The sequence below is a fragment of the Oncorhynchus tshawytscha genome, linkage group LG11 (genome assembly GCF_018296145.1).
Source record: "Oncorhynchus tshawytscha isolate Ot180627B linkage group LG11, Otsh_v2.0, whole genome shotgun sequence".
NCBI classification, from domain to species: domain Eukaryota; kingdom Metazoa; phylum Chordata; class Actinopteri; order Salmoniformes; family Salmonidae; genus Oncorhynchus; species Oncorhynchus tshawytscha.
Window position 1 is genome coordinate 48,305,506 of NC_056439.1, and position 14,150 is coordinate 48,319,655.

General features: G+C 43.7%; 1 protein-coding gene across 6 annotated transcripts in view; it reads right to left on the reverse strand.

The window, feature by feature from the left end:
* The window catches only part of LOC112262121 (phospholipid-transporting ATPase IA), a 35,785-nt gene extending 22,628 nt beyond the window's left edge, over positions 1-13,157 (reverse strand). Inside the window, exons 1-12 of one of the 6 annotated variants that reach the window (XM_024437840.2) lie at positions 12,829-13,157; positions 11,004-11,118; positions 10,749-10,848; positions 10,413-10,511; positions 10,116-10,161; positions 9,919-9,959; positions 7,871-7,944; positions 6,817-6,886; positions 6,547-6,674; positions 6,013-6,290; positions 4,692-4,819; positions 3,397-3,563 (exon numbers count right to left, since the gene is read on the reverse strand). In XM_024437840.2, the coding sequence (XP_024293608.1) occupies positions 3,397-3,563; positions 4,692-4,819; positions 6,013-6,290; positions 6,547-6,674; positions 6,817-6,886; positions 7,871-7,944; positions 9,919-9,959; positions 10,116-10,161; positions 10,413-10,511; positions 10,749-10,848; positions 11,004-11,118; positions 12,829-12,874 (1,292 nt within the window). In that variant the 5' untranslated portion in view covers positions 12,875-13,157. Of the gene's footprint in view, positions 1-3,396; positions 3,564-4,691; positions 4,820-6,012; positions 6,291-6,546; positions 6,675-6,816; positions 6,887-7,379; positions 7,454-7,870; positions 7,945-9,918; positions 9,960-10,115; positions 10,162-10,412; positions 10,512-10,748; positions 10,849-11,003; positions 11,119-12,828 lie in introns of those variants that run through there. The other 5 variants (XM_024437838.2, XM_042330212.1, XM_042330213.1 and 2 more) reach the window with 5 other exon arrangements.
* Positions 13,158-14,150: the final 993 nt, after the last annotated feature.

Here is a 14,150-nt window from a genome sequence, read left to right on the forward strand (position 1 = left end):
CACTCCACACATTTCTTGTTAACAAACAAGTTTTGGAAAAATCGGTTAGGACATCTACTTTGTGTATGACACATCATTATTCCAACAATTGTTTACAGACAGATTATTTCACTTATAATTCACTGTATCACAATTCTAGTGGGTCAGAAGTTTACATACACTAAGTTGACTGTGCCTATAAACAGCTTGGAAAATTCCAGAAAAAGATGTCATGGCTTTAGAAGCTTCTGATAAGCTAATTGACATCATTTGAGTCAATTGGAGGTGTACCTGTGGATGTATTTCAAGGCCTACCTTCAAACTCAGTGCCTCTTTGCTTGACATCATAGGAAAATCAAAAGAAACAGCCATGACCTCAGAAAATAAACTGTAGACCTCCACAAGTCTGCTTCATCCTTGGGAGCAATTTCCAAAAGCCTGAAGGTACCACGTTCATCTGTACAAACAATAGTACGTAAGTATAAACACCATGGGACCACGCAGCCGTCATACCTCTCAGGAAGGAGACGCATTCTGTCTCCTAGAGATGAACGTAACTTGGTGCGAAAAGTGCAAATCAATCCCAGGACCACAGCAAAGGACCTTGTGAAGATATTGGAGGAAACAGGGACAAAAGTATCTATATCCACAGTAAAACAGGTCCTATATCGACATAACCTGAAAGGCCGCTCAGCAAGGAAGAAGCAACTGCTCCAAAACCGCCATAAAAAAGCCAGGCTACGGTTTGCAACTGCACATGGGGACAAAGATCATACTTTTTGGAGAAATGTCCTCTGGTCTGATGAAACAAAAATAACTGTTTGGTCATAATGACCATCGTTATGTTTGGAGGAAAAAGGGGGAGGCTTGCAAGCCGAAGAACACCATCCCAACCGTGAAGCACGTCGGTGGAGTTTGAACACCCTATACCAGTCTGCTGTTCCCACATGCTTCAAGAGGGCCACCATTGTTCCTGTTCCCAAGAAAGCTAAGGTAACTGAGCTAAACGACTACCGCCCCGTAGCACTCACTTCCGTCATCATGAAGTGCTTTGAGAGACTAGTCAAGGACCATATCCCCTCCACCCTACCTGACACCCTAGACCCACTCCAATTTGCTTACCGCCCAAATAGGTCCACAGACGATGCAATCTCAACCACACTGCACACTGCCCTAACCCATCTGGACAAGAGGAATACCTATGTGAGAATGCTGTTCATCGACTACAGCTCGGCATTCAACACCATAGTACCCTCCAAGCTCGTCATCAAGCTCGAGACCCTAGGTCTCGACCCCGCCCTGTGCAACTGGGTACTGGACTTCCTGACGGGCCGCCCCCAGGTGGTGAGGGTAGGCAACAACATCTCCACCCCGCTGATCCTCAACACTGGGGCCCCACAAGGGTGCGTTCTGAGCCCTCTCCTGTACTCCCTGTTCACCACGACTGCGTGGCCACGCACGCCTCCAACTCAATCATCAAGTTTGCGCACGACACAACAGTGTTAGGCTTGATTACCAACAACGACGAGACGGCCTACAGGGAGGAGGTGAGGGCCCTCGGAGTGTGGTGTCAGGAAAATAACCTCACACTCAACGTCAACAAAACTAAGGAGATGATTGTGGACTTCAGGAAACAGCAGAGGGAACACCCCCCTATCCACATCGATGGAACAGTAGTGGAGAGGGTAGCAAGTTAAGTTCCTCGGCATACACATCACAGACAAACTGAATTGGTCCACTCACACAGACAGCATCGTGAAGAAGGCGCAGCAGCGCCTCTTCAATCTCAGGAGGCTGAAGAAATTCGGCTTGTCACCAAAAGCACTCACAAACTTCTACAGATGCACAATCGAGAGCATCCTGGCGGGCTGTATCACCGCCTGGTACGGCAACTGCTCCGCCCACAACCGTAAGGCTCTCCAGAGGGTAGTGAGGTCTGCACAACGCATCACCGGGGGCAAACTACCTGCCCTCCAGGACACCTACACCACCCGATGTTACAGGAAGGCCATAAAGATCATCAAGGACATCAACCACCCGAGCCACTGTCTGTTCACCCCGCTATCATCCAGAAGGCGAGGTCAGTACAGGTGCATCAAAGCTGGGACCGAGAGACTGAAAAACAGCTTCTATCTAAAAGGCCATCAGACTGTTAAACAGCCACCACTAACATTGAGTGGCTGCTGCCAACACACTGACACAACTCCAGCCACTTTAATAATGGGAATTGATGGGAAATGTAAATATATCACTAGCCACTTTAAACAATGCTACCTTATATAATGTTACTTACCCTACATTATTCATCTCATATGCATACGTACATACTGTACTCTATATCGTTGACTGCATCCTTATGTAATACATGTATCACTAGCCACTTTAACTATGCCACTTTGTTTACATACTCATCTCATATGTATATACTGTACTCGATACCATCAACTGTATCTTGCCTATGCTGCTCTGTACCATCACTCATTCATATATCCTTATGTACATATTCTTTATCCCCTTACACTGTGTATAAGACAGTAGTTTTGGAATTGTTAGTTCGATTACTTGTTGGTTATTACTGCATTGTCGGAACTAGAAGCCCAAGCATTTCGCTACACTCGCGTTAACATCTGCTAACCATGTGTATGTGACAAATAAAATTTGATTTGATTTGATTTTGGCAGCATCATGTTGTGGGGGTGCTTTGCTGCAGGACGGACTGGTGCACTGCACAAAATAGATGGCAAAGGTAAAGGTAAAGGTAAAGAAGGTAAAGTACGTGGATATATTGAAGCAACATCTCAAGACATCAGTCAGGAAGTTAAAGCTTGGTCGCAAATGGGTCTTCCAAATGGACAATGACCCCAAGCATACTTCTAAAGTTGTGGCAAAATGGCTTAAGGACAACAAAGTCAAGGTATTGGAGTGGCCATCACAAAGCCCTGACCTCAATCCCATAGGACAATTGTGGGCAGAACTGAAAAAGTGTGTGCAAGCAAGGAGGCCTACAAACCTGACTCCGTTACACCAGCTCTGTCAGGAGGAATGGGCAAAAATTCACCCAACTTATTGTGGGAAGCTTGTGGAAGGCTACCAAAAACATTTGACCAAGTTAAAAATGTTCAAGGCAATATTACCAAATACTAATTGAGTGTATGTGATAAAAGAAATAAAAGCTGAAATAAATCACTCTCTGCTATTATTCTGACATTTCACACTCTTAAAATAAAGTGCTGATCCTAACTGACCTAAAACAGGTTATTTTTACTAGGTTTAAATGTCAGAAATGGTAAAAAGCTCAGTTTAAATGTATTTGGCTAAAGTGTATGTACACTTCTGACTTCAACTGTACCTATCCAGCAAAGTACATAGTATTATTCATGCTAATTCTATAAAATGGTTGGATTAACGCCTTCTCACCCGTAGGCGACACCTGCGATGGAACACTTTTTAAACTGCATCACGTTGCAGGTGAGGGTGCCTGTTTTGTCAGAGAAGATGTATTTGACCTGACCCAGTTCCTCGTTTAGGTTGGACGTCCGTGCCATGGCAGAGGTATCCGTAGGCTCATAATGCATATCCATGTCCTGAACACACAAACACAAACACATTCACATCCCCAATAGGCTTTGCAGCACAAACAAGATGTGGAGAAAGTCATTGCATAAATTGAATGTCCCAAATCTACCATAGTACGGACATCAATTTGTATGCTCACTCACGTGTACTAGATCAAAATCCATATTTGCCAAAACTTCTCACCAAGCTTTTGAAGTAGATACATTTACTCCTGTGACATTATTCCATTTAAACGTCTACTTAGAGTGTTCACTACCAGAATTAAATTGAAATTGACCGCCACTCTGAGATACCAAGTAAGAGCCTGCGTAGTGCAGTGATTTTCCCTCCCAGTTGATGAAGTAAGATGTTGTGTAGTGCAGTGATTTTCCCACCCAGTTGAAGAAGCAAGAGGCTGTGTAGTGCAGTGATTTTCCCACCCAGTTGAAGAAGCAAGAGGCTGTGTAGTGCAGTGATTTTCCCACCTAGTTGATGAAGTAAGAGGCTGTGTAGTGCAGTGATTTTCCCACCCAGTTGAAGAAGCAAGAGGCTGTGTAGTGCAGTGATTTTCCCACCTAGTTGATGAAGTAAGAGGCTGTGTAGTTGATTTTCCCACCCAGTTGAAGAAGCAAGAGGCTGTGTAGTGCAGTGATTTTCCCACCCAGTTGAAGAAGCAAGAGGCTGTGTAGTGCAGTGATTTTCCCACCCAGTTGAAGAAGCAAGAGGCTGTGTAGTGCAGTGATTTTCCCACCCAGTTGAAGAAGCAAGAGGCTGTGTAGTGCAGTGATTTTCCCACCCAGTTGAAGAAGCAAGAGGCTGTGTAGTGCAGTGATTTTCCCACCCAGTTGAAGAAGCAAGAGGCTGTGTAGTGCAGTGATTTTCCCACCCAGTTGAAGAAGCAAGAGGCTTATGTAGTGCAGTGATTTTCCCACCCAGTTGAAAAAGCAAGAGGCTGTGTAGTGCAGTGATTTTCCCACCCAGTTGAAAAAGCAAGAGGCTGTGTAGTGCAGTGATTTTCCCACCCAGTTGAAGAAGCAAGAGGCTGTGTAGTGCAGTGATTTTCCCACCCAGTTGATGAAGCAAGAGGCTGTGTAGTGCAGTGATTTTCCCACCCAGTTGATGAAGCAAGAGGCTGTGTAGTGCAGTGATTTTCCCACCCAGTTGATGAAGTACGCCTGGATGAACTTGATGACCTCCAGGGTGACCAGTAGACTGATGGGGATGAGGTTGTTGAAGAGGATGATGAAGGTGAGGAAGTTGAGGCCAAAGTTGGCAGCGCCACCATCTGGTAGGAAGGAGTTAGAGCAAGTTACACAGAGAAATGACCTTTAATCTAATTTGAATCCAGGTGCCACAACAAACCCTTTATTTAGACCTGGGACATGTTCACTAGGGATAAAATGGTGCGAAACAGAGTAAAAAAAAAAAAAAAAGGAGTTATAATCTGAACACTCGTTTTTTGGTTTTGCTACAGTATGCCTTTAAAACATGACTGGCTAGGTGGACACATTGTTTACCATGGGCCATGGAATTCACATATTAAATAATCTACAGTTCTTACTTCTAAATAAGCTCTATTTTAACAAGCTCTTACTTCTAAACAAGCTCTATTGTAATGAACAACGGGGTCTAAGTCACTAGTCTGGGGGATACCATTTCTACAAGCCTCAGAGAAAGATTGTTACCTGGAGATGCTAAGACTACAGTGGTAAAGAAATAAAAACAACATGTCATTACATTTACTGAGAGGGTAATGGTTCATGTAAATTATTATACATCAGACATTTGCTGGGTACTAAATTGGGATCATACACATGTTACAGTTGGTATTGGTATTATCCAATAATTGGTATTAATTCATTGGTATTATCCAATAATATATCAGTCTGATAGAAAGTGCCTCCATGATCATATCCATCCTACATCACGTTGTACTAATAGAATAGCGTTAAGTAGAATAGCGCAAAGTAGAATAGCGTTAAGTAGAATAGCGCAAAGTAGAATAGCGTTAAGTAGAATAGCGTTAAGTAGAATAGCGTTAAGTAGAATTTAACGTAAAGTAGAATAGCGCAAAGTAGAATAGCGCTAAGTAGAATAGCGCAAAGTAGAATAGCGCAAAGTAGAATAGCGCAAAGTAGAATAGCGCAAAGTAGAATAGCGCAAAGTAGAATAGCGCAAAGTAGAATAGCACAAAGTAGAATAGCACAAAGTAGAATAGCACAAAGTAGAATAGCACAAAGTAGAATAGCACAAAGTAGAATAGCACAAAGTAGAATAGCACAAAGTAGAATAACACAAAGTAGAATAACACAAAGTAGAATTTAACGTAAAGTAATAAAACATAACTTCACATAAAGTAACTTCACATAAAGTAACTTCACAAAGTAACTTCACAAAGTAACTTCACAAAGTAACTTCACAAAGTAACTTCACAAAGTAACTTCACAAAGTAACTTCACATAAAGTAAGGTGACTCACAGTTGAGGTCCATGTACCAGGCGAAGTCCCCGTACTGGGTCTTCCAGAGTGTCTGTCCGGCCGAGCAGACCAGGGAGATGGCCAGCAGGCAGCCGAACAGCGCCAGGATCAGGGTGTTGGTGATGTGCTCCACGCTGGACAGCTTGAGCGGAGGCCGCGTGCTGTTCTGCATCAGCTTGGTGTCGTGCCCTGTGTACACCACCATGCCGTTCACCCACTGGGTGTTCCGGAGCCGGGCTCCACGGAGAAGGATCTGCTCCGGACCTAAAGGGACGGGACTGGGGAGAACGAATTGGTGGATATCAGATTTATTGCAACCCTAGGAAGTAGTGATTCACACTAAGCTGTGTCAGAGGGTGGAAACTTCCTGAAAGGACTGTATGAAAGAATACTGAGACAGAACTTTTCCTTGGCACTGTGCTGTTGAATGCTCTATGGAGGTCTAGGCTGGGTTACTGTCACTGTAGAAAGGGCTAGGACCAATACAGATATATATATATATAATTGATTGATAGACAGGTAGATCTCTCTCACCTATGACCCTCTAATCGGATGACGCCTACAAAGTCGTAGAGGTGGCGATTGGGGCTTTCACACTCCATGCACCCGCTCAGCCGCGACAGACTATCAGCATCCTCGTCATGCGCTGTGACCTGAAGACCCTGGTTGGGGAAGGAAGAGGTGCAGGGGTTGAGTTGACGAGCTGACTCCTCCTATCTGGGCCACAATGTAACGTAATAAGTGGTATGTTTGGTGTGTCTGTGTATGCGTCTGTGTGTGTGTGGATGAATTAAGAACCTTCACCTGTCGTATCTTTAGGTTGGTCTCCCCGTCTAAATTCGAAGTCTCGATGTAGCACATAGCATGTGGCTCGCTGGTGAAAAGAAAGTGGCCGTCAAAACAATCTAGAATGCATCTAGAATGGTGTTCACACAAGTGATCTAACAATAGGGACAGAGATGGGTAAGAAAATAGATCCAGGGAGAGAACAACAATGCTACAGTAGCCATAGCAACAGGGAGACAGTAAAGCACTAAACTCCAAGATGAGTGTGCTCTGTGGTCTAATAACCAGGTTTGTTATCAGTACAATAACCTAGCTAGTCCGTTGATTTTAGACAGTAACGTAAAGAGGAAGAGATGCCTGGTACAAACAGAGATCGTGCCAACAAGGGGAGCAGTCCCGCTCCGCAGGATTCAAGTATGACACGGGGCATTTGGCATTTAGCATGTTCAAATAATTAAGTAGGATCCTTTCTTCCTCTTGTGTCCTTTACAACCACGTGGACTAGTAAAAAGGTGATAGGTGCAACACTGTACAAAGGGTTTGATTTCAGCCCCAATGCCAGTAGACTACAAGACCCCGACCTGGAAGCCAGCAGGACGAGGTCTGCCGGGAGGTGGTCCCCGTCACTGGCTCTGACTACGTCCCCGACCGTCACCTAAGTTACCCGCAAAAGAACGTTCCAGGAGCAACCAGGCAACGGTAGGGGGTGGGGACGGAAACATGGGCACACAGGCAGACAGACACAACACAGGGAACGGTCGATGTGGGGGGTGCGGACAGAGACATGGGCACACAGGCAGACAGACACAACACAGGGAACGGTCGGGGTGGGGGGGTGCGGACAGAGACATGGGCACACAGAGACACATTGACAGACAGAACACAGGGAATGTCAGGAAGGGGAGAGGAAGGGAAAGAAAGAGTGAGACTACTTCAAAACAAGATATCAGAACAACTAACACAGATAGTGTGACCTACTGAAGCTAGAAGGGAACAGAGGTTACTGAAGCCTAAAGCAGAGAGGCATAACCACAACAAACTACCAATCTACCGTCTGTGATTCTAGCACTACCTGGAGGACAGCACGATCGAGTCTGCAGGGATGTATTCTCTCCCATTTAATGTGACTACATCTCCCACCTCTACCTGCAAAGAACACTACAGCAGTTACTAGACATTATGTAGATAAACACACACTCAGCAAAAAACGAAACGTCCCCTTTTCAGGACCCTGTCGTTCAAAGATGATTCGTACAAATCCAAAACACTTGACATATCTTCATTGTAAAGGGTTTAAACACTGTTTCCCATGCTTGTTCAATGAACCATAAACAATTAATGAACATGCACCTGTGGAACGGTCGTTAAGACACTAACAGATTACAGACGGTATGCAATTAAGGTCACAGTTATGAAAACTTAGAACACTAAAGAGGCCTTTCTACTGACTCTGAAAAACACCAAAGGAAAGATGCCCAGGGTCCCTGCTCATCTGCGTGAACGTGCCTTAGGCATGCTGCAAGGAGGCATGAGGACTGCAGAGGTGGCCAGGGAAATAAATTGCAATGTCCATACTGTGAAACGCATAAGACAGCGCTACAGGGAGATGGGACAGGACAGCTGGGACAGACGGGACAGCTGATCGTCCTCGCAGTGGCAGACCACGTGTAACAACACCTGCACAGGATCGGTACATCCGAACATCACACCTGCGGGACAGGTACAGGATGGAAACAACATCTGAGTTATACCAGGAACGCACAATCCACCATCAGTGCTCAGACTGTCCGCAATAGGCTGAGAGAGGCTGGACTGAGGGCTTGTAGGCCTGTAGTAAGGCAGGTCCTCACCAAACATCACAGGCAACAATGTCGCCTATGGGCATAAACCCACCGTCGCTGGACCAGACAGGACTGGCATAAAGTGCTCTTCACTGACGAGTCGCGGTTTTGTCTCACCAGGGGTGATGGTCGGATTTGCGTTATCGTCAAAGGAATGAGCGTTACACCGAGGCCTGTACTCTGGGGCGGGATTGATTTGGAGGTAGAGGGTCCCTCATGGTCTGGGCCCGGAGTGTCACAGCATCATCGGACTGAGCTTGTTGTCATTGCAGGCCATGTCAACGCTGTGCATTACAGGGAAGACATCCTCCTCTCTCATGTGGTACCCTTCCTGCAGGCGCATCCTGACATGACCCTCCAGCATGACAACGCTGTGCGTTACAGGGAAGACATCCTCCTCCCTCATGTTGTACCCTTCCTGCAGGCTCATCCTGACATGACCCTCCAGCATGACAACGCTGTGTGTTACAGGGAAGACATCCTCCTCCCTCATGTTGTACCCTTCCTGCAGGCGCATCCTGACATGACCCTCCAGCATGACAATGCCACCAGCCATACTGCTCATTCTGTGCGTGATTTCCTGCATGACAGGAATGTCAGTGTTCTGCCATGGCCAACGAAGAGCCTGGATCTCAATCCCGTTGAGCACGTCTGAGACCTGTTGGATCAGAGGGTGAGGGCTAGGGCCACTCTCACCAGAAATGTCTGGGAACTTGCAGGTGCCTTGGTGGAAGAGTGGGGTAACATCTCACAGCAAGAATTGGCAAATCTGGTGCAGTCCATGAGGAGGCAATGCACTGCAGTACTTAATGCAGCTGGTGGCCACACCAGATACTGACTGTTACTTTGATTTTGACCCCCCCCTTTGTTCAGGGAGACATTATTCCATTTCTGCTAGACACATGTCTGTGGAACATGTTCAGTTCATGTCTCTGTTCTTAAATCTTGTTATGTTCACACAAATATTTACACATGTTACGTTTGCTGAAAATAAACGCAGTTGACAGTGAGAGGACGTTTCTTTTTTTCCCCTGAGTTTACATGTGTTTAAATCATTAGGTAGGTCTAAATCCTAAGTCTCTCCCCCTAATGAAGAATAAACTACGAGGCAATGTAAAATATGACAACTTAAAATGTGCACCCTATTCAGTGACAGATTGTTGCTCAACTTAACCATTGAATCACTAGACATCAAACAACAATTAGGGTTTAGCCCATCTGAAGGCAGAGTAAGGTAAGCACAAAATACCTGACTCTGGCCTGATATTGAGTGACATACCTTCTCCCAGTGAACAATCTCCCATGCTCCATTTCTCAGAACTGACAAAGAGAGAGAAGGCAGAAATAGGGAAACAGGAAGAGGAGGGGGACACAGAGAGAAAACTATGTTAGCAAATCCTGATACTAAAATCTGTCTAATAACCTACACCTGTTTGAAAAGCAGTAATAAGAGCAATCATTTCAACAGTTTCTTACCTTGGGCCTCCTTCCTGTTGACCACCCTATCTGCTTTGTGACGTTTCTGTTGGGAAGAACATTCAAAAGTGAAATTATCTCTGTCCAATGTTTTTTTGTATGTCAAGCATCCTTCATCCAAAGGACCTTTTTATGGAATCAGTTTCAAGAAAATCAAAAACCACACGGTCAGCGAGTACAAGAACGACTTTCACACATGCCCATGCACTTGGGCACGTTTTCAGAGAACACATAACGGATGTCCTCTCTATAGAAATAGAGATATATTTAATGTCATTCTAGTTCTATGGTCCTCACCAGATCCTCAACGATCTCCTTCAGGGCTGCCACCAACAGGATGAGGATCAAAGGAACCAGGGTAGTCCACCGTCCTGTGGGAGAAACATCCGGAATTTGCTACCAGGAGAATGGAGACAGACATAGTTAGTCTGTGTGTTAAAGTGATAGTTAACCCTTTTTTTATATTTTTTTGACAAAACCGATTTTCGATTAAGTCGTTTAATAAGGTAAAACCTAAAAAATAAAAAAAACTATCCATTTAACAACTACGATGTGTGTCTGATAGGTGAGAATTTCTGTCTGCTAAACAGTGCTGAAATGTGCAATATACACTGTGTAATTATTTAGACCCACCTGCAGTAGTGCAATGAACAGGAAGAATGAGTTAGCAGCCCTCCTGAACTGAGCGTATAGGAATCGAGGCAGGAAGGTAAGCGCATTGTATTTGGCTGTGCTGGAAAAGGCGAGAGAGAAACCCACAACAATATTCAGCAGCACGGTAGAGAAATTATCAGGTGTTTACTAAGAATTTACTGGGCAAAATGGTCATTACAAACTAACACAGGCCTACAAATTAGTTTACTTATAAAATGTAAACACTCGGGCTACCTGACGTGATTGGTGCAGAACTTAGTGAGTTGAGGCTGATTGATGAATATAAGTCTGGCATCCTCAAGGTCAGCTATAGAGGTCCTCGATGTAGCTTCCTCAATCTTCTCATATCCTATGGGATAACGGTAAGAAAGACATCTTGCCCCATCAGGCTTTACAACAACTGATAGGCTTTTAACATACCAGGTTTCTGTGTGCAATTACTTTCTCCTGCACATTCAACCATGTTGCAAGACCATCGCCGCCCTGTATGGCACTGGCCTATAGGCTAAATAGATTAGAGTGTCTAAGAAAAACAGTGCATCTTCTCGCACTCCTACAGAGTGTAAACTCATTTAGACACAATCAACGATGTATATAAGCCCTAGATTGCATTTTGCTATGTATTGGCCATTGAGAGGATTTGAACGCACGGTCGGCCATATTGGCCCTCCCTAGTAGGAGCAGTCTGCCATAGGAATAAATAGAATTATACTGTATTTCAATTAAAATTTTGAAGGACAAAAATCACATGTACAGTATTTAAATATTTTTGTTGTTGTAGCGGGGACAGTAACATTAGTAATCTCAGAAAAATATACATTAAGGAAAATGTTTTTTTTATTTAATTTTTTATGTTTAGCTCGTATAATATAAAGTATGCATTAAGGTGTTTGCAATAGAAAAAAATGTGGCAACAACGAATGTAGACATTAATGAATGCATTTTGGGGGAGTGCCAAGATGGAAGCACGGTGGCATCAAAACAGCACCCCCATTAGTCATCTAGTGTATATATATATAAATCATTGGGCCTAATCCTGACTATCTGCAGGAGCTACAGAAGCTTACACTACACACAAATCTTCCATTGACATCAATGCAAACCTGAATCATAATCATTTTAATTCAAATCTTTAGTCAGACCAACAACACTTTCACAGCATAGGCTGTGGAACATTCAAAACCTAGCTAGGCCTATTTAACAGTCAACAAAGAGCTTAATTCAGTGGTCATGCCCACATAAACATGGTGTGATCTCATGAGACACTAAGAGCGATTTTGCCCACACAGAATCCTCATACAGTACAGTATAACCATGACAAAGACAATTGATTCCACTGTTACTCATGCATTACTCTGTCACTGCACTGTCTTCAAGAGGAAATTGGGGGAGAAATCAAGGGCCTCTGTCATTAGCTGGTACAGCCCTTGCTTTCTTAGTGAATGCAAGATTTGGAGACAGCGGAGTGAATTGAATAGACGATCACGGTCATCAACATTTTTGTGCTTCAGTTCAGAAAATCATTAACAGGATACAATATCTTGAGAGAGTCCGTATAGACACATGCACTGATGACGGTCAGAACTGCATTTCCTCATCAGACTGGTTCAGTGACTAGCTACGTCTCTGACAAACACAAGGAAGAGCAGCAGGGTTTAGGGGCATGATCCTTCAGATTAATGCCTAATCAGTAGTGGAGGAGCCTTTGCCCTTCGACCCTTAAGGTGTGCGTTGGAAAAGCAGGACAGAAATAGGCTAGACATTAGACAGAAAGTGTAGTGCAAGTTGAAATGCTGTATATTGTTCAATTCTCTAGCAAACACCATGCATACTACTTTTCACAATGATGTGATATGAAAAACCATTTTCTATCAACCCAGCTAGCTAATTCACAATCATATCTAGCTAGAGAAACGGTAACTAACGTTAGCTAGTCAGTGAACATTATGTTAATTGAGATATATATATATATTTTTAGAACATATACTAAAACTAGCTAGCCAGTACCTAGGAGTAGTAGTGCATCAATTGAGTATAATGATAGACGAAGAACACCTACCCCCCAACCGTGAACGGAGGTCCGAGAGAGTTCTTTCGATAGGCATCTCACCACAGTGAAAAGCACCTGACAGTGACCACAACCAGCAGTGACAGGTCGCCAGATGGCTTGTTTACGGTAGCCAAGCTAGCAACGTTAACGTCAGCTACGCCAAAAACACTCCTTTCTGAACTACCACTACGAACGTAGGTAATGAAGCTAGTCGGAGTTCATTCGTTACAATATCAAGTCGACCTGAGCCGTTAAATCATTTTTTCCCCCCGTTCCCTTCATTTTGTAGATTTCAGTGAAAATGCATTATCATATCAGCATTTTATCAACAATAATCAACAACAACAAAAAGTACTTCCGTGTCACGGAATTCCCGCAAATGTTCAAAATAAAAGCCCCCCACGTAATAGTATAAAACTTTCAATAACCTGTGTTTATTCATGGTATATGCAAAATTATTGTATAAACATTTAACAATGATTAAAATGTATTCATATTTAAGTGACATTTGCAATGTTCCAAAGTCAAATAAATGTCCCCAATGCACATCACTGTATATGGAAAAAATATTGGCATGTAGAGCAAAAACCAGTCTACGTGCCACATTAAAGGTATTGTAGGGAATACTCAGTAGGGTCTGTGGAATGTAAATACAGTGTCATTTCATGGGGCACTGAATAATACGGAGTGAATAATTTACTCCACCCATTCCATTTGATACAATGCGATTCCATTTATATGGAATGCTTATGTCTTTCAGACGGGACGCTAAATGGGTGTTCTGACTCTCTGTGGTCACCAAAGATCCCATGGCAGTTATTGTAAGAGTAGGGGTACTAACCCCGGTGTCCTGGCTAAATTCCCAATATGGCTCTAATACCATCATGACCTCCTAATAATCCCCAGCTTCCAAGTGGCTCATCCATCCCCCTCCTCTCCCTTGTAACTATTCCCGAGGTCATTGCTGTAAATGAGAATGTGTTCTCAGTCAACTTAACTGGTAAAATAAAGCTACAATGAAAACAATTATAGAGCAAAAACTATTCTAGGTGCCAAAGTAAATGTGGGATTGAAATTACTCAGTAGGGTCTATAGAATATACATATGGTGTTATTTCATGAGGGACTGAGTTCTATATTCCCATCAACACATTTTACTCCACCCACTCATTTGGTCACAATACACTACACTGAGTGTACAGAACATTAGGAAAAACCTTCCTGGAATTGAGTTGCATCCCCTTTTGCCCTCAGAACAGTCTCAATTTGTCCGGGCATAGACTCTACAAGGTGTCGAAAATGTTCCATAGGGATGCTGACCCATGTTGACTC